This window comes from Protopterus annectens, chromosome 8.part1, assembly GCF_019279795.1.
Source record: "Protopterus annectens isolate FY-2018-M chromosome 8.part1, PAN1.0, whole genome shotgun sequence".
Lineage (NCBI taxonomy): Eukaryota > Metazoa > Chordata > Ceratodontiformes > Protopteridae > Protopterus > Protopterus annectens.
Genome location: NC_056742.1, coordinates 154,905,172 through 154,925,016, shown reverse-complemented (window position 1 = coordinate 154,925,016; position 19,845 = coordinate 154,905,172). Strand labels below are relative to the sequence as shown.

Here is a 19,845-nt window from a genome sequence, read left to right as displayed (position 1 = left end):
TTCTTTGTTCACTTTCTGTGATTGGGTGGTGTGCCAGCCACCATACACAACAAAAGGCATGCCTGGTGAAGGACGCATGAAAGTAGGCTTACTGGTTAATCGAGACTAATAGACTGTTTCAGGCTCATAACAGACATCTTGGCTGGCTTTGTGTATCGTGCTCAAGTGGAAAACAGACGCACGTTCCCTTGCATTGTTCAGCATAATCCCCACTCAAGACACAGAACAAGTCAGAGTGAAGTAACAGTTCCTTGGAAACTTACCTCTGATTGTCTTCTCTTGTAGACACAGCCTGTTTACAATCATCCTTTGAATTCCAGACATATGCTAGCTACCCTAAACATATGTGATAATTTTTAAATGCTGTGTTACAAACCATGATTTTTTTGTTTTATTTTTTACTTAACACATTATCAGTTTTTAATCTACAGTCACCAACTTTACAGTATTTTATGTACATCTCAGTAGGTCACAGGAGAAATGATCATGAGCTGTAGAAAGGGCTGTTGCCTTAGTTTCATCTCAAATTTTCTTCAGTTATTTTAATAGCACAGCCTGCACTGCAAGCAACTTCTCATGGTGCTGATGTTGATGAAAGGCCTGCAAATCTACTTTTCATTTCTTCTGCTTGCTTTTTGTTCTTTGCTCGTCTGTCCTGGTACTAGGTGACAAACACAGTAATATGAAAAGTGTTATGTTCATGAAGAAGTACCCAAACCATGTTGTACTACAGTAAAAAGGTAACTGCAATTGAGACATTACTTTATCTGAATTTGTTATCCAAGAAAATCTGGCTGGGAATTATTTTTTATTTAAACAGTCTCTTTTCAGTGGAGACTCTGGTAGAAAAACACGAGCTAATAAGTTCTAAAGCACAGATTTTTTTTAAGACTATAATCATAAAAAATAATGTTTGGTCATAACAAAAATACACACTCAATTATATTTACACTACATTACTAATGAAAACGGTAATACTAACCATCACTACCCAGTATATAACCATAGTGCTGTGTGTACAAAAGGTGTACAGATAGAGACACACACACACACACACACACACACACACACACACACACACACACACACACACACACACACACACACACACTTTTAATTTTGTCAGTAGATGAAAGAAAAGATATGGATGAGTAAGGAATATAGGACAAGTCAGAGGCATAAGATGACCACATAAGGATCTCAAAAGTTCGATTAGGCTAGATTTCTACCGTATAGTCTGGGTAAAAGGGGCACAGCTGGAGAACCTGTGCCAGCCTTCCCCAGGAGTGCCTGTGTGGTTGTATAAACTCTTATCTCAAAGTGTGTGTGTGTCAGCTACTTGGGCAGGGACATGAAGCACTGGTTGGACAGAGAGGGTGCTGGAGGATTTAGCTTGTCCACTAAGCTGAGATCTGGACCCTACAGCTGTGCCAGTGGGGAGTCTTATTGGGGACCTGGAGATCAAGGGAGAAACCAGCCCCAGACTGTGATCTCTGTGTGCTCTTAAGGGAAATTGTACTTTACTGTGTGTGTATTTATTATCCTTTCCCTATATGGACGCCCCTCACTGAGGTTAGTGGTGAGGATTGAGGCTCCTTGATAGCTGAGCCAGTGCACGGGCGTCACACATTAATTGGTGACAATTTAGTTAACCAGTGAAGGTCTGACAGACAGGTATGGACTGTGGGTGTGTGTGTGTGAGAGAGTAAGGCATTAGATGTTAGTATGAGTCACTACAGACAGAAGATCTAAACAACGCACAACAAACATGGAAGGAAATATCAGCATGTTACAATTAATGTTATTAAACTCCTGCTACACATACATTATTTACACGTAGAAGAAAAAAATGAGGCAAGTAGGAGTCAGACCTTTATTGTTTTGCAAAGGGGAAGAGTACAGTACAATCTGAGCTACAGCTGAAAGAAGAGTTGCTACGGAGTGAGGGTATATAGAGAGGTATGCAGAACTGGAGTAGTAGTGAAGATGTGAAATATAAGTAGGAAGTTGCTAGTTTCAGACCAGTAATAGGATAGAATAGAATTGGATGAGTGAAAAGGGATGTTTACTAGGAATGCATATGTATGACATAAGAAGAAAACCAATATACAATTCCACAATGCAGAATACATAGCAGGTGTCTTAAGCTGGCAGAATCAAAGCTGGCAGCTAATTGCTTAATATAAAAGCTGACAATTGCTTAATATGGGAGGGTAAGACAATAACATAGAGTAATAAATGCAATATGGAGCTCTGGTCCTACAAAATATGAAAATAGTCAAAAATAATTAATTTAGGCTTTGCATGTTCTACATGTATTATACAAACTAAACTTTAAAGGTACTTCAAATGTTAAAATATTTCTTTTAACTGTGACAAGGCCTTTGATACCATTCCCCACTCAGGAATTATTGATAGACTCACCAAACTAGACATCAGCCCCTATATCACAATGTGGGTTGCAAACTGGCTCACAGTGGGGAAAACACAGTATGAAAGTAGCAGACTCCAAATCAGACTGCCAAACAGTCACGAGTGGAGTCTCACAGGGATTGGTCCTGGGTCCTCTCCTGTTTGGTGTCTACTTCTCAGAAGTCCAGGCCAACACAGAGGGACTCTGGCTGACCAAGTTCGCTGACGATTGCAACCTGGGAGCTATTATTAACTCCCCAAGTGATGTAGACATCCTACAGAAAGGCTTCACTGTGATCAACGACTGGTGTCGAAACCATGGCCTTAAGCTTAATGCCAAAAAATGCGTCGTCATTCCCTTTGGGAAAAACTTAGCTTCCATTAAGTACCACATTGATGGTAGCCCACTAAACACTGAAGGCGTTATAAGATCTGGGGACACAGGTTGACAGCAACCTCTCCTTCAACCACCACATTGCCACTGTAGTCAGAAAGTCCTTCTATGTGGCAAATCTCATTACCAAGGGTTTTGCATCCAGGAAGAAAGAGGTCATCATCTCTCTTTACTCTTCCATCACTAGACCAATCATCGAGTATAAAGCCCTATTTGGCATGTACCTCAGTAAACACCTACAACAGCTGGAAGGGCCACAAAAGTACCTCACGAAGAGGATCCCAGGCCTTAAACACATACCCTACATGGACACACAAAAAAACTCCAGCTTTTCTCTGTCTCATATCATCTATTAAGAGGTGATCTCTGCTTGAGTTACAAAGCCATATCTGACCCAGCCCTGTTAGAAATGTTGCACCTAAAGAAATCCCAATCCCTCTGCACCACATGCTCCAGGGACCTCAACCTCATTACCACAATCAACAAAACATGCTAGAGGAACAGGTTCATAACCCAGAGTCTTCCCATGCTCTGGAAAAGACTTCCCATACATGTTAAGCAGAGCACCTCACTGGGCCTTTTCAAAAGAAAGAGTGGATGGGCAACAGAAAGTTCACCCCGGGGATCATTCCAGTGGCTCTACTTGATAGAGGCACCAGGAACTAATGGCGGCATGATGCCAGGGCAATTCTATGGGCTAAGTTTGTAAAGGCTCCAGGGCCGTTGGCCTAGTACACACTTATGAACCTATGAAAGGTGATGGAACTAATATAATGCTATCAGGCACAGTTCAAACTGCTAATATGCTACTTCATTACTTATCTGAAGTCTGTATAAAATGACAATACAAAGTTTAAATGACAACTGGCAAAATATGTTTGCAAAGACATTTACAAATCTCCATTTTCAAGGTGTCATGGGCGATACGTAAACATTTGATAAAACAGTACACTTTCAATACATCAGCTCAAGAATGCACACTGACACAGCAGGTCCTTAACAATGCATCCAGGTCAACAAGCCAAACTCCACAAAATACAAACATTCGATTTGGCATTATTATGATCTCATATATCAGTTATTTAAACAGAAATTACAAATTCTTTAAACATTAGCAGTGTAAATCACCTTTTTATATTTCAAAATAATTTTTAGAATGCAAAATAATTCATACTTAGCCTTTATAAGTACCAGCAGTATTTTGCAGTTTTGCTGAATCTTGTAATAAAGAACTCTTAGAATTGCTCCATATTTTCTGCATACGCTACATAACCACAAAATATTTGATTGCCCTCACTTAAAGAGTTTACTAAAAATGCTTCTTAATAACCACCTGCACTGCTCTGCCTCCACAGAAAGCTTTATGCGACTGGCACTGAACACAAAATATCATTCCTTTGTGATTACAATCAAAAACTATTAAATACTAGTGTGTATTTGGCTGAACAAAGCCAAGAAATTTCCTAATCTACTTAACAGGTAAAATTCTGTATGTTGTTTACCTTACAGCCACTAGATGGAGCATTTTAAGAAGATGGTCTTCAAAAAATATGTCTTCCACGGTTCATTTCTGGATAGTATCGTATTCATAAATTATATTCAATGTGGTGTTAAATTATGGCACATTCCAATGATTTTAGTGATATCTGAAATCTATTCAGTGTTGGGAACTAAAGCCTAATACAATGTTTCTATTAAATGAATTATAAGTAACAGTGACTTCTTCCCTGTCAAAACTTTTCTCTGCAGTTTTCACAAAGATTAACACACGTTTACTTCTGCAGGACAGCAGTATTAAACTAAGTAAAGACTTCCACACCACTTTGGACTACAAGTAATTAATTGATAAATATCGGAGAAGTTGCATCATAAACAGATAAACCGAGCCTTTAGCATATATTTAAAATTTAATGGAGTAATAAATCTACAGACTTGGGGAAGGGTATGATGCGATTCTGTCATCTGCTCTACACAAAGTTAATCAAAATATCAAATGCCCTTTTAAGTTTCAATTGATGTGAAACACCAAAGTTAATGTTCCTGTACATATTTTCATAAAAGACGCATACTTGTGTTAGTGTCTTGCCATAAAACATAAATATTAACATGTTTCTGATGTATGTGCTTGGAAAACAAGGGTTGGCTGAATTTAATGTACTCTTAAATAAATAGTACTGATAAATGGTTGCCATGGCTACTTTCACAGCTACCTCTCAAAAAGATTTTCTAGCATGCATTACAAAATGAGGAAAGAAATGAAATGCCCCCCACATACACACACCAAAGTATAGTCTGTATATTCATCCAAAGTTGGTCTGGGCTTCTAAGCTCCTCTGTAAGCTATAAAGGCTTTAAGATGCAGATATACTTTAAGAAAATGATACCTTACTAATGGAAAAAGGCACAGCCTGATCCACTTGGTAACAGATATCAAAGAAAGGAGCAACAACAATAGGAAAGACACAGATCAAAAATCATGTAACTCGGAAATAGGGGTCCAGCAGCCAATCATCTACACCAGGGTACACCAACAGCATTTTGTGCAGAAGGACTGCCACCACCACTACTGTCTGTTACTAGTGAATACTCTGTGTACTTTAGATACTCTGAAGGGGAAACACCAAATGAAAGAAGTTGTTTCCACTTATGGCAAAACACAAAAACGTTGGTGTTCTGGGGACTAACACATGCCGCTAGGTATCCACTGCGTCTACTATGCAAATGCAATAGCTATCCAGCAGAAAGGGAGAGACAAAAGTGTAAGCATCCAGAATTTTGCACACCTGGTGTGCCCTGTGAACGTGCACAGTCAAACTGACTTACTTTCCCTATTCTTATGGAACAAAATCAGGAATAAAAGCCAGATGTGCTTAGCATGACTGACTCCTTTGAAGAGAAAGACATGCTTCTTCCAAAAGTTTCCAGTTGACCATATGATCTCAGCAGACATGTGTAAACCTTTCTCCCAGCTGATAATGCTTCAGCCATTTCTGCTGACCCTTTATAATTTCCTGAGAATGATTACAAAAAATAGGTCCTCGCCACAAAAAGACACATTCAGAATCATCTTCCTCAGTTCATGAACAGCCAACAGCTGAAGACAGGCAAATCTGCATAGGACAAAATCCTAATGGACAGCACCTGATCTGAAGCATTATAAATGGACCTATGAATGTGGTAATGGAGATATGAGGCAGTTTGGAGGAACGGTTCTCAGCTACTTTCAGTCAGGCAAACCACACCTAACACAAACGTTAAGAAAGCCTAGAAAGAGCCATGTGGAACAAACAGTTAAGTGATATAAGAGCCAAAGGAGCTGCAAAATGTTTTTTTTTCTTTCTAAACGGGTCAAGGTGTATGACTTCTTGTCAAAAGGAAAGAAAGTTATGTGAAGTTATTACATAAAATAATTGTAGACCAGCTGCGATGTTTTCCTCAAAAACTTCCACAAAAAATGGGATTTGACCAGTACATATACTTTACCTTTTCACAAACATACAGACGGATTGAAAGCTATGAGCTTCCATGAGGAATTAAATAAATTACAAAAATTTTCTGAACACAGGCTTCATAAGAGGGGATGACCAAAGATTCAGTATTGCTATTACGCACGTATTTTGCGTAACTGCTCAACCCAGAGACTGCCTTATATCATGAGTTCTACTAAACATTTACTATCTCTGTCCATATATGAATACAGAAACTTCTAATAAAATGGGTATCTTTGAGAACATCATCTACAATGGGTCAAACCGATGGAATTACATTCACTATGTAGTACAGTACCAAAAGAACAAAACAAAAAAAATATCACCTGTGACTGAAAGTAGGCCAAACAACATCCCACTGAACCAGTGTTAAGAGATGGTCTCACCAGAGGCAGAAAGAGAGAGAGAGAGTGTGTTCTATTTACACATACACGTACACAATGAAGTATCCAGAAAGCAGCTGTATAAGAAGGGAGAATAAGGACGGGAAAACAATGAGCCCACCCCAGAAATCCATCCTGATGGTACATGTGCAAGTATTCATTGTTTCAGATGGTCTTTGAGAGGAACCCTTTCCAGTTTCCAGTGGCTGCAGTAAATGACTACATCCTTCTTGTATGATTCTTAAAATCTTGAGCTATAGCACTCTATGGATATCTGCAACACTCCAAGTTCTTAGAAATTCACACAAACCAGGAGCAACACCTGTAGGAAAACATACTTAGAAGGTTACAAAATTATATTTATGAGGTTTACTTACATCAGGTCCTGTTGCCATAATGTTGCAAATGAAGACACAAAAAAGCAAAGGATGTGGAGAGAAGACCCATCAATAAAGTAAAGGGCACTTAAAAATGGCTGATACATTATGCAATTGCTTAGTGTATTATATTACTGGAAGAACCTTTTGCAGTGGATGGAACAATGGTAGAATCCCAAGCAGTGTCTTAAAATCCTGAAGGGGTAGTAGGAACCTACACGACAGGAGGAAAGATGCTTTACTCCTGGAGTGGAGGTCTGAACATCAGTGCCTACTAAAGATATGCAACAGTGATCAAGTTGCCATGGCACAAATAACTGCCAGTGAAATGTTCATGAGAGATGTACTAGAAGCAACAATCACAACTTAGCCAAAAGTCCCACCACAATTACTTGACCTAGTACCCCTTTTACTGACAAAAGACAATGCAGTCTTCAAAAAACAACTTCTTACCATAAGCCCAAGCCTACTGGGGATATTCTTTGATAGGATGACATTTGGGATTATTCCTCCTTCCTTCCACTTCAATTCAGTTTTTATTTCTTGGCAGCACCCACGACTGGTTGTTGGGGGGATGTAATTAGCATACATCGTTACATCATGTGCTGCACAAGGACAACATATCTAGCCACCCAGATCACCAGTTCACCTCAATCACTGACTGAGTACACCTCAGTGTTTCATTGTTTGAAACAGACTCAAGACCCCTAACATTCATGTAAAGATCCCTTTTCCTGAATATCTAGTATCATATACCCCTCCAAAGACTTGTGTTAATGAAGGTTTGTAGTCTGCAATAGTTGTTTTTCTGTGTAGACAATAAATAGACACCTTTATGCAATAAATCATACTAATAACCTTCCTACTGAAAAATAACAATCCTGCTTACTTCCTGACATACTCCTACCACAGATAAGCTGCTAAACCATCTGCACCACTGAGTTTGCAGCCAGTGTTACTACTAAAGGAAAAGGACATTTCAAGTATTAATCTAGTTCATTCTTGTTAATCTTGATAGTTAATGGCTTTCTTACTTATAAGTAGTTTGCTCTCCTTATGAAAATTAGAATTTAAAGCTTACTGTTACTTTTCCTTTCAGTGAAGACTAACCTATACTAGTCTTATATGCAAAGCCATGCAAATAATTATCATAGAAATGATCAATAATAGTATAGTAAACCTCCAGATACTGGACCCAAACCAGTTTAGTTTCATCAAAGGCATGTCATGCCTACTCAACCTGGTGGACTTCTTTGAGAGGGATAGATGGTGCAAAATGGTTCACACTGCATACCTTGACCTGGCCAAGGCATTTGAGATGACACCTGACTTGGGCATTGTTGACAAACCCGAGGTTAGGCACACACCTGTATGTCACCCAATGGATAGCCAACTGGCTCAAAGACAGGACCCAGGAAGTTAAAACTGGACAGCCCACCTCTAGAAAAAGGCCAATCACAAGTGGAATCCCTCAGGGATCAGTCCTTGGACCACTCCTTTTTGGCATTTACTTCTCTGAAGACAAGGCCAACATCAATGGTCTCTGACTAAATTTGCAGACGATTGCAAACTAGGAGCTGTTGCTGAATCCCCCACCAACACAAATGTTCTCCAGGAAGGACTGATAACTGGTGTCAGGGCCTTCAGGAAGTCATCCACCCCTAGTAACTATCACATTGCAACACACCCATTAGAGTTGACCCAGTAGTCAGGGACTTAGGGACACACACAGTCAGTAATCTAGCCTTTGACCATCATGTGTCTGCAACAGTGAGGAAATCATTCCATGCTGTGCAACTTGTAAACAAAGGTATGCCATCTAGGTCCACGGAAGTCATTGTTGCACTGTATTCAGCATTCATAAGCCCCATCATTGAGTACAGTGGCTCCATTGGTATGTACCTAACCAGGGATATACAACAAATGGAAAGTCCACAGAGGTTCCTCACTAAAATATTGTAGGGCATAAGTAAAATGTCCTATGCAGACAGCCTCAAGGCCCTATCCCTGTATTCTCTCTCCTACATGATGTTGAGGGGAGATCTATGTCTGGCATGCAGGGCATTGTCAGACCCCACTCTGATGGACCTTCTGCATATCAGCAAAACACAAAGCACCAGAATTTTCCATTCTAAAGACTTAAACCTTGCCTATGTCATAAATAGAACCTGCTGGAGAGACCGGTATATTTCGCAGAGACTACCCTGTCTCTGCAACAGGCTTCCCATCCATATGAAGCAGAGTTCCTCCTTAACCCAATTCAAATGTAATGTGGACATTTGGATGGGGAACAGGAAATTCATTACTGGCTTGGCACCCATGTCTCTAATAGACACAGGAAACCTGTAAATGCTTCATCTCCCTAGCCCCTGCTTGTAAATGTTTCATCTCCCAAGCCCTTACTTAGTTATCAAGGGTACCAGAACTTGTCAGATATTTAGGATGCATGGCTAGGCTTAAAAAGGCCCCTGTGGTCGTAAGCCTAGTAAACACCTATGAACCTATACTGGCAACCCTAGCAGCTAACCCAGAAGAGTTGTCATAAAATGTGGCTGAGGCCCTGTTGCAAACCAGCTACTCTAAAATGCAGCCTTGGGGTTGGCTAGCTAAATAAAAAAGCTTTCAAATTTCTTTTAGTTGCTTTCCTTACCACAGGGTGAAATTTCTCCTCCTTTCAGCTATTCTGTACAAGGCTTCACTTCAAATCCCACCATATAATTTCATTTATACCTGACCACACACACTTGCTTCCTCTGAAAAACACTCCCTCCCATCATCTAACACGCAAACATGTCCTTTCACAAGGGCTAGGAGACAAACATGACTTAAGTAAATAAACTTTATAGAGCTGCTCTGGTGGTGTAAAGGGATAAGCCCTGACTACTGCCCTGTCTACCTGGGTTTGATTAGTGGCTCAGGTGACTGACAAAGGAGAGGAAGGATAGCAGTGCCCATCCTAGAGGGGAAGGTGATAGATGGGCAGGCAGAGCAATATGACCTTTCTGGTGGAGGCCAGGAAGACAACTATAATGTGCTTATGGCAGCACCATACAAAAGTGTTGAGGCAGGGTGGCACTGGCTGCCCATTGCATGTGCTCAGAGGCCAGCCACAGCATGCACATCGGGGAGAAATGGGGTAGGATTGAAGTAGAAAATTGCCTGGCTGAAGGTGGGACAACAATGACCCCCCCTCCCCCAGGATGCCCTTAGGATCCATGCTAGCCCTAGTGTCAGATTCTATAATACTCCGGCAGATGAGTGGGGTGGTTGGTACACCCAACACAGACATGAAGCACTAAGACTGCTGTCATGATGACTCCATGGGAGAAAAAAATGAACATACACACACCCACACCAAAAAGAAAAATATATCCTAACTTGATAAAATAATTAAAATCCAGCAAATAATTAGTCTCTACAATAAACCATGCCAATACCCTTCCTACAGAAATAACAACTATGCCCACTTCTTACTCCCACCACATATCCCCCACATCCCACTTTAAAGTGTAAACCAAAATCTAACATGCACTATTACAAACACTTCATTATACAGCTCTTCTTGTTCATGCAAACAGAAACCACACCCCCTAAAAAATACTTAAAAAGTTGTACTTCCTCCTGTTTAGACTATTTTAAGACAGTGACATTCGACCTAATCCAGATTCAAGAAAACTTAAATTTCAACCTAATTACAGGACACAGTAAATTGGACAAAAAAATTTGCCATAACAGTAAATGTTCAAATAATCACTGCTGCAGTAGCCAAAGCTATATGGGTTATATTTTGCATAGAATATAAAAGTTGGCCAGATTCCAAAGTTTCAGGACATTTTCCACATGCCCAAATTGTTAGCTCAAACTGAGCTGATTAAAAAGATAGGTTTGAGTGCTATACCCTTCAGAGCTGTCATGCCAACTAAGACAGAGTGAGGCTAATCCCTGAGAGGATATTGCTAAGAAAAGAGAAAAGGCACATGTCCACACCCCGGCACAGAAATCAAGGGAGATGGAAGGAGGGAATGGCTACTGCAGTGTTCATTCAAACATCTACAGTTATGGTAAGTTTACTTATTGATCCCTGCTCCAGTCGCTACATGTGTAGATTACCATAGCTGAAAATGCAAGAGCCCCTAGAGAATGGCCCTAGCAAAGTCTGTCCTAGACCTGGAAAAGGAATCTAGTTTGGAGCGCTCTGAAGGAGTATGCACAGAGGACCAAGTTGCTGCTAATAGAACACCTCTAGAGTCCAGTTCTTTCCAAAAATGCCATAATGAAGAAGAGATCTGGTAGAAAAAGCCTATACCCTGTTTGGAATAGTGTTGTGGGAATAACAAAAGATAATAGCCTGAGACAACAACTTGGAAATGGTGTTTTTTGACACAGGTTTATTTATTTATTTTACATTTGTTGACCGGGCTAGTCCAACTGGATATATGTTCATTTTCAGCAGAGGCCCGGGGAGAAAAGCTCCACATGCAAATATTTGTATGAACAGGTACAAATTAAGCACATATAATAGTATATACATCAAAACACATTAGACATTAACTACAAAAACCGAAAACAAGAAATAAAAAGTGTGTTTTGGTAAGAGTTTCTTAAAGGAGAAAAGTTGAGAGTACCTAGATTCTCAAGGAAAGCTAGTCAGGGTTGCTACAGGGGCAGAGCCAGTGGGTTTTGAGGTGAGTTTTGAGTTGGGATTTAAAGCAGGGAAGATAGGAGATTGCCGTGAGATTGTGAGGAAGAGTGTTCCAAGATTTTCCTACTGTGTTGGTGAACAAGGAATTTCCGGCTGTGTTATTGGATTTACTAGTGGATGTAAGTAGTTTGTCGCAGGAGCGAAGGCTTTTAAGATTACAATAAGGAGTGATAAGGGAAGGGAGTATGGGAGTGTTTGTGGGTTTGTAAAGGATTTTGTGGGCTAAGGAGATCTGGTGAAATAGAATTACGTTTTGTAGTTCGAGCCATCCTAGTTGCCTTAAGTTTTGGCAGTGAAAAGTTCTAAAAGTAGAGTCAGTGGCAAATCTGGCAATATTGTTGTAAGCAACAGACAATTTGCTGAGGTTAGTTTTGGACAAAATGTAGATAGGGGAGGCATACAGGAGGGTGGAAATAAGATGGGAATGAGCAATGGAAGTTCTGGCAAGTGCAGTAAAGTAACGGTTTAATTCTATAGCAGGAGCCTATTTTTCTGTTAACTAATTTTATAGCATTGTTAATGTGCGTGTCAAAGGTCAGATTGTTGTCTATCTCAACTCCGAGGAGTCTGGTAGTTGGATTGGGTTATATGTTGGTGCCATTATTTGACATGACACAGAAGTTCAGTGGAGAGGATTTTCGAGTCAGTGAAAAAAGTAATAATTTTTTTTTTTTTTGTGGTTCAAAATTAAGCATTGTTTTTGGAACCGGATCTCTACGGTTTCAAAAATCTGTTGGGTGAGAGAGTGCAGTTCAGAGGGGGATGAGGCAGAACAGATTAAAGTAGAATCATCTCCATACTGTATACAGGTGGCAGGAGAAATACGAGTATGAACATCATTAATGAAAACTGAAAATAGGAGAGGGCCAAGTATTCAGCCTTGGGGAACTCCTAGCGTAATGGGGTGGTGGTTGGATAAGTTATTGTGCCAACGCACAGTCTGTCGTGCAGATAAGTGTAGAACCACTTAAATCATTTGCACTAGACACAAGTTCAATTAAGTAAGTTTAACAGTATCTCATGAGTGACCATATCAAAATCTTTGGATAGATCAATAAATAGAGTAGAAGTAAGGATATTATTGTCCCTATTTTTATTGATGCAGTCTGTGAAGAAGAGAAGGGCAGAAGTGGTGCTATGGTAGGGTCTGAAGCCATGTTGACAGCAAGCTAGCAGATTGTTAGTTAACAGGTGATTCAGCTGTTGCTTTTGGACACATTTTTCTATGATTTTAGCAAGAGGAGAGAGCAAGGCTATGTTCGGTTGAGTTTCCACCTTTATGAAGGGGAATAATATGAGATATTTTCCAGAGTGAAGGAATGTAGCCTTCTTCAATGGTTCTGTTAATCAGGGTGGTGATGGGATAGGTTAGAGCATTAGCAGCAACTTTTAGATAAAGAGCAGGTAGAAGGTCAGCTGAAGGAGAGGATGGCTTAAGTTTATGTAGAAGAGAACAGATGAGTGAAGAGGGTACAGGTTGTAGTTGAAATGTAGGAATAGAAGTGTTAGAGGAGGTGGAAAGACAGCAGAAATCAGGGGGGAATTGATTAGAAAGAGACTGGACAGTTTCCGTAAAGAAAGTATTGAAGGCATTAGCAGTCTGTTTGGGGTTATCTTGGGAGGTGCCTGATGGGCTTGGAGTGTCTGAGTGGCCAGGCTTTAAGAGACTATTTATTCCTGCCCAGAACATTTGTGGGTTATGTAGGTTAACTTGTTGCAAATGGCAGTAGTAGTTTCTTTTATTAAGTACTGCTTTTTTTGTAATGTTTCCTATTTGTCTAAAGTTGAGTTGGTCAGTGGGATCTTTAGTACTGCAGTATTTGGACCAGAGTTTATTTTTCAGAATAATCTTTTGCCTTGTGTCCTTTGTTAGCCAAGGGGCAGCTTTTGAGCAAAGTCTGATGGATCTTGTGGGAGCATGTGAGTCAAGAATAGATAAGAATTTAGAGTTAAAATAAGCCACAGCATCATCCATTGGGAGGTATTTAAGAGGAGACCAATTGCAAGACCTAAGTTCAGCTTCAAAGCTACCAGGGTTAAAGTTTTTGTTTTAACCATTTTGTATTTAGTTAAATTGGGTATCAGTTTTATATCTAATTAAGTAAGTAAGGGCATGGTCACTTATATCCTCAGGCAGCGTACCTACTGTATATGTTTGGTGGTGGCTATTTATCAGGATCCAGTCTAAAATGCTTTCTTTGTTGCTAGGTTTATTTTTTCTGGTGGGGGAAAGAATGGTTTGTGAAAAACCATGAAGATTTAAGAAGGTGGAAGGGTCAGTTGAAGAGCAGTTATTCCAGTTGATACTGACATCCCCAAGGACTATGGTTTCTTGTGAGAAGTGACTGGCCAGCCAGCTAAGGATTTCTTCTAAGGTACTGATGTTATTGCCTGGGGGAAGGTAGATACAGATTATACAGTTAGATTTGTAGGTATTAAGCTGGAGTTTGGATATAAGGATTTTGGCGTTACTTTCAAAGGGAGGCTTATCCTGTAAGGCAGTGATTTGCATCCCTGATTTGTAAAGGATTGCTATTCCACCACCCTTTTTTACTTTACAGTCTAGTCGATGGATGTTGTAGCCAGGGGGAATGATCTCCTTGTCCTGAATTACTGGTTTAAGCCAGGTTTCAGACAGGCAAAGGATGTCGAATGAGTATATGTCAAGTAGAGCATGAAGGGGGGGGGGGCAATTTTATTTTTAATACTACGGATGTTAAGGTGAGCTATAGTGAGAGAGTCTGGGGGTTTGGTTGGTATATTTGAGTTACAGGGAAGAGTGCAGAGAGGGTTTCTAGTTTAAGTGTTGACTGGGCCTGGGTTGGGTTGAATGTCACCTGATAGAAGGCAGAGGATTAATCTTTTTAACCATTTAGAGGGTTTAGGGAAAATGAGTAGGGACTTTCTGTATTTATGATAGGAGTAGGTAATGTGAACCTTTCTATGAAATTTTGTAGGAAGGTAGCTGGGAGAAAATATGAAGTTAAATCAGTGATGAAATTAATTTATGGAAGGTAAAGTAATATGTCTGGAGAAAGTATGAGATTCTGTGAGGCTATGATGTTCATAGGATGTTAGAAATTAGGGTACAATAAGGAGAGGGAAAATTGAAAATGTGAGAAGTTGTTTTGAATGTGATGAGGTTACTAGAGTAGGCATAGTGACAGGAGAGTTGCAAGGAAATAATTTGGGAAGAGGAAGAAAAAATAATGACAGGAGGAGATGGATGATACTTGTGAATAAGTGTGGCAGGTGGATTGTGATAAGTAGCCCAGGAGTTCATAGGTTCATACTAGGCTATCTGCCCTAGGGCATTTATAAGCCTAGCCAGAGTGTGTTTGGCTTTCGCCACCCATTTTAAATTAATTTTGCTATGCCCTTTTTCGAGGTTAGTATACTGTGCCTCTGTCTAACAGTGACATAGAAGTGATACCCGGGGTAAACCTACTATCTCCCATCCACTCATCAAGATTCCTCTTGAAGAGAGTCAATGAGAGACTCTGCCTAACCTGGACTGGGATTTTATTCCAGAGTGAAGGGAGCCTCTGGGTTATGAATCTGTCCCTCCAGCATGTCCTATTTATTTCATTAGGGTGGAAGAGTGATTGGAGGAAACAAAAGTAGTGGGAGTGGTTAAGGAAGTATAAATTTAGGACCCTTGGGGGTAGGGGAGTGAAGTGAGCCCGCAGGGCGAACGGAGCGGGTTAAGACAAAAAGAAGGAAGACAGTCAGAAAACAATCAGAAAAAGCAGCTAATTTAAGGTAAGTGAAGGTGGGTGAAAGGAGTGATAAAAGGGTCAGGCTATGGTCAAACTGAGAATTTAATAAAAAAATGTATGTGGGGGAGAATAGGATAGGTTCAGAAGCAATGTTACAAAAAGCAAGAAAAATAGGTAAGATTAATGCAGTGGGATAAGTGCATTAGTGGGAAATAAGTTATGTACTCACCATAACGTTCCATCTGAGTAGGTAAACTTCATTTGTCAGCAACCTATGGGAATCGGATCAGACCTCGGATCCGAGCAGGCAGTTTTCAACAGCTTTAGATCTGAGCTCCAAGCTCCTCCCCCTACCCATAATCCCCTGCCAACCCTGACTCACCTCAGATCAAGTTTGCCCAAAAGCAGATACTGCTTGAAGACTACTACTCTCAAAGATAAGTGGGTAACACCCATGGACCTGAGTAACATTCGTAAGTGAGGGGGCAGGAGGGAGGGACGGTTGCTGACAAATGAAGTTCACCTACTCAGATGGAACGTTATGGTGAGTACATATGGTGAGTACATAACTTCTTAATCTGAAGTAGTTAACTTCATTTGTGCAGCAACCTATGGGACAGAGTCCCCAGCTACCTGAACCTTGGGCGGCCTTCATGGAAGGATGTTTCAGAGCACTGCAGAGCCAAAGGATGCTCTACCTCTGGAGATAATGTCCAATTTATAGTGATTGATAAAGGTATGAGATGAGGCCCAAGTGGCAGCCGAACAAATATCATCCAAAGAGACTCTAACTCTAAAAGCCGCAGAGGTAGACATAGACCGAGTAGAGTGGGCATGGACTCCCTGAGGTGCTGGCCTGCCAGAACTTTCATGTGCTAAAAGGATACACTGCGAAATCCATCTAGTTAGCATGACTTTAGACACAGATTTATCCAAGTTAAATTTGGCAAAGGAGACGAACAACTCGTCAGATTGCCTATGACCAGATGTCCTGTGGATGTAGAAGCGAAGTTGTCTATGCACATCCAGTGAGTGTAATTTGTATTCCCCTTTGTTTTGGTAATTAGGAAAAAAGACTGGTAGGTTGATGGACTGGTTAATATTCGATTCAGAGGCAATCTTGGGAAGAAAAGAGGGATTGGTCCTGAGGTAAACTCTATCCTTGTGAAAAGTCAAGTATGGGGGTTTTACACAGAGGGCTTGAAGTTCAGAGACCCTTCAAGCCGAGGTGATAGCGACAAGAAAGGCCATTTTCCATGACAAGAATTTAAGATCTACTGAAGCTGCAGGCTCAAACTGAGGAGCTGTCAAGGCCTGAAGCACCAGCGTTAAATCCCAAGGAGGGACTACATCCTTCACTGGAGGTCTGAGCAGAAAGGTGCCCTTCAAAAAGGTCTTACACAATTTCATGGTGATCAAAGGGCCCAGTTCATTTCCCACGTGATAATGAGAGATAGCTGCTAGTTGAACCTTGACTGTGGAGGAGCTAGCCCCCTGATGAAACAGCCCTGACAGGAAGTCTAATACAGCAGGCAAAGGAGCTGTGAAAGGATCCAAATTTCGACATTCTGCCCAAATGGAGAAACATTTCCATTTGCTACTATAGATCTTTCTAGTAGAAGGCTTGTGCGCTGCTACTAGAATAGTTTTAACTGGGGAAGAGATACCGGGAGTCCTAGCTACAAGTGGAACTGGAGCAGCCAAGCTGTGAGCTTGAGATTGTCCAGATTCGGGACTGGGAGATCTAGGGGGTGGGATATTAGATCCGGACAGGGATCCATAATCCAAGGAGGATTCACCAGATGAGACCAAAGGTAAGGGAACCAGGTTTGACGAGGCCAGAATGGGGCAATGAGGATTATCCTGCTCCCCAACTGGCTGGCTTTTTGTAGAAACTTCAGCATCAGAGGAAGAGGAGGGTAAGCATAAAGTAGACCGGGAGGCCAAGCATGCACCAGAGCGTCTCTCGGAGGATCCCCGGAGGGGGGAATGAGAGCGAAGTAGTCGTAACATTTTGTGTTCGAGGGAAAAGCAAAGAGATCGCAACAGGGTTGACCCTATTCGGGGAAAATCCGATTCGCTATCTCGGGATTCAGAGACCACTCGTATGGTAACAGGATGGTGTGACTTAGTCTGTCCAATAGGATGTTGGACCACCCCGGAATGTGCGTTGCTATAAGAAAGCGGTTGGTGGAGATCGCCCATTCCCACACCCTCATGGCCTCTCGACAGAGTGGGTAAGACCTGGTTCCCCCCTGTTTGTTGATGTACCAGACAACAGACATATTGTCCGTCTGAATCGTAATCGTTCCTACAGGAAGAAGGTCCTGAAGTGCTTGCAACGCTAACAGCACTGCCCTCATCTCTAGGACATTGATATGCAGAGAGGTCTCCGTGAGGTGCCACATGCCTTGGACTGTCCTGCCCGAACAATGCCCCCCCCACCCGAGGCGGGAGGCATCCGTGGTCACCGTGGCTAGGGGAGGAGCCATAGAAAAGGGGTGTCCTTCCTGGAGGTTCGGAGATTGGAGCCACTATAAGAGGACCCTCTTGCAAGCCCTGCTGAGGGGAATGGGATGGCTCAGAGGATATCGAAGAAAGGACCACTGGACCTGGAGTGGAGGGTCCACTGTAAGACCCTCATGTTCAAACGTGCCATTGGCAATAGGATGATTGCCGCCGTCATTGAGCCTAGAGCCCTCAGGACCAATTCCGCCGGAGGAGCTGGAGATTGTAGAATGGCCTGCACATGTAGCCTCAGGGTTTGTAGCCGGTCTGTGGTCAAGAAAGCTAGGAGCTTGTTTGTGTCTAATCTGGCCCCTATGAAATCTATGGTCTGAGTCGGGGTAAGAGACGACTTCTCTATGTTGATAGTGATCCCCAGCCGGGGAGCTAGACGAAGAAAGTAGTTTCTGGCTGCGCAGAGTAGATGCCTTGTCGGGGCGGTCAGGAGCCAGTCGTCCAGGTATGGGTAGACCTGAATTCCCTGGAGCCTCAGGTGGGCCACTATCACCGCTAACACTTTGGTGAACACCTTGGGGGCTGTGGTGAGACCAAAGGGGAGGACCCTGAATTGGAAATGACTGGCTCCTAGCCGGAAGCGGAGGAAGCTTCTGGATTGCCTGTCCATCAGAATGTGCTAGTACACATCCTCGAGGTCTATAGAGCACATCCAGTCGTTCTCCCGCAAAAGGGGGAGAATGGATTGAAGGGTGACCATGCGGAACTTCTCTTTGGTTACTGACAGGTTCAGGGGGGAGAGGTCGAGGATAGGTCTTAAGTCCCCCGTCTTTTTTGGCACCAAGAAGAACCAGGAGTAAAACCCCGACCTGCACTGGTCTGGGGGGACGTGTTGGATGGCTCTTTTTTCCAGCAACTGTTGGATTTCTGTTGCTGCAGCCTCCCTCTGATCGGGTGGGACATCGGGGAGGTATCTGGGGCTGCATGGGTAAAGAGAAACGGGAATCTGATATCCTCTGGATATAATGCGAAGCACCCAGCGGTCTGTCGTGATGGACTCCCAAGTTGCTAGGTGCTTTGAGAAATGCCCCCCGACTGCCTCCAGAGTGGAGCAGTCGGGCAACCCCTCAGGGGTGTTGTGTGGGTTGGTCCGAGAAGGGTTCTCTGGATCCAAAGTGCCGTGGGCCCCCTCTGCCTCTAGGGTGGCGTCCACCCTGCCCTCCTCTGCCGCGGAAGGGCTGGGAGTCCGGAGCGGGACGGGACTGTTGCGACTTCCGGAACCACATCTTCTTCTGTCCCTTTTGGTTCTTGGAGAAGGACCTCTGGGGAGCAGAGAAGCGGATTCCGACGGCAGACAACGTCTTCCCATTCTTCTCGCTCTGGACCAAGGTATCGCGAACAGTTTTGCCAAAAAGGGCAGAACCATCGAAAGGGGCATTAGCGAAAGACGCCTTGAAGGGTTCTGCAAAATCACAGTGCCGGAGCCAGGCCTGACGCCTCATGACAAGGCCCGCTCCGCTGGCTCTAGCGGCTCCTTCCGTGGCATGGGAAAGTAGCCGCATAGAGGTGTTTGATATGGATCGGAGAGTGGCCATCCGGGTGGAGTGCAATTGCTTGTCCTCCGCCGACATGGACTCGGGGGGCGACGCAGCGTACTCTTTGATAAGGTCCCGCTGCAGTTGAAGCACATGTGCCATGTAGTTCAGCGACCTCACAGAGAAGGTAGCCGAACTAAAGACCCGCTTCCCTAAATGGTCCATTGACCGAGACTCTTTGCTCGGGGGATGAACCGAGGGACTCTCCTGAGCTAGTTCCCTCTTGGTGGCCGCCGCCACCAACATGGCATCTACAGGGGGACCCTTACTCCAGTGGGACTTGTCAGAGGGTGGGCTGAGAATTTTGTCCGGGCG

General features: G+C 42.5%; 1 protein-coding gene across 1 annotated transcript in view; it reads right to left on the bottom strand.

Moving 5' to 3' along the window:
* Positions 1–378: 378 nt before the first annotated feature.
* CMC2 (C-X9-C motif containing 2) overlaps positions 379–19,845 on the bottom strand; it is a 263,654-nt gene continuing 244,187 nt past the window's right edge. The window contains exon 5 of the mRNA XM_044081801.1: positions 379–661. Within this exon, the coding sequence (XP_043937736.1) occupies positions 575–661 (87 nt within the window). The 3' untranslated portion in view covers positions 379–574. The remainder of the gene's footprint in view (positions 662–19,845) is intronic.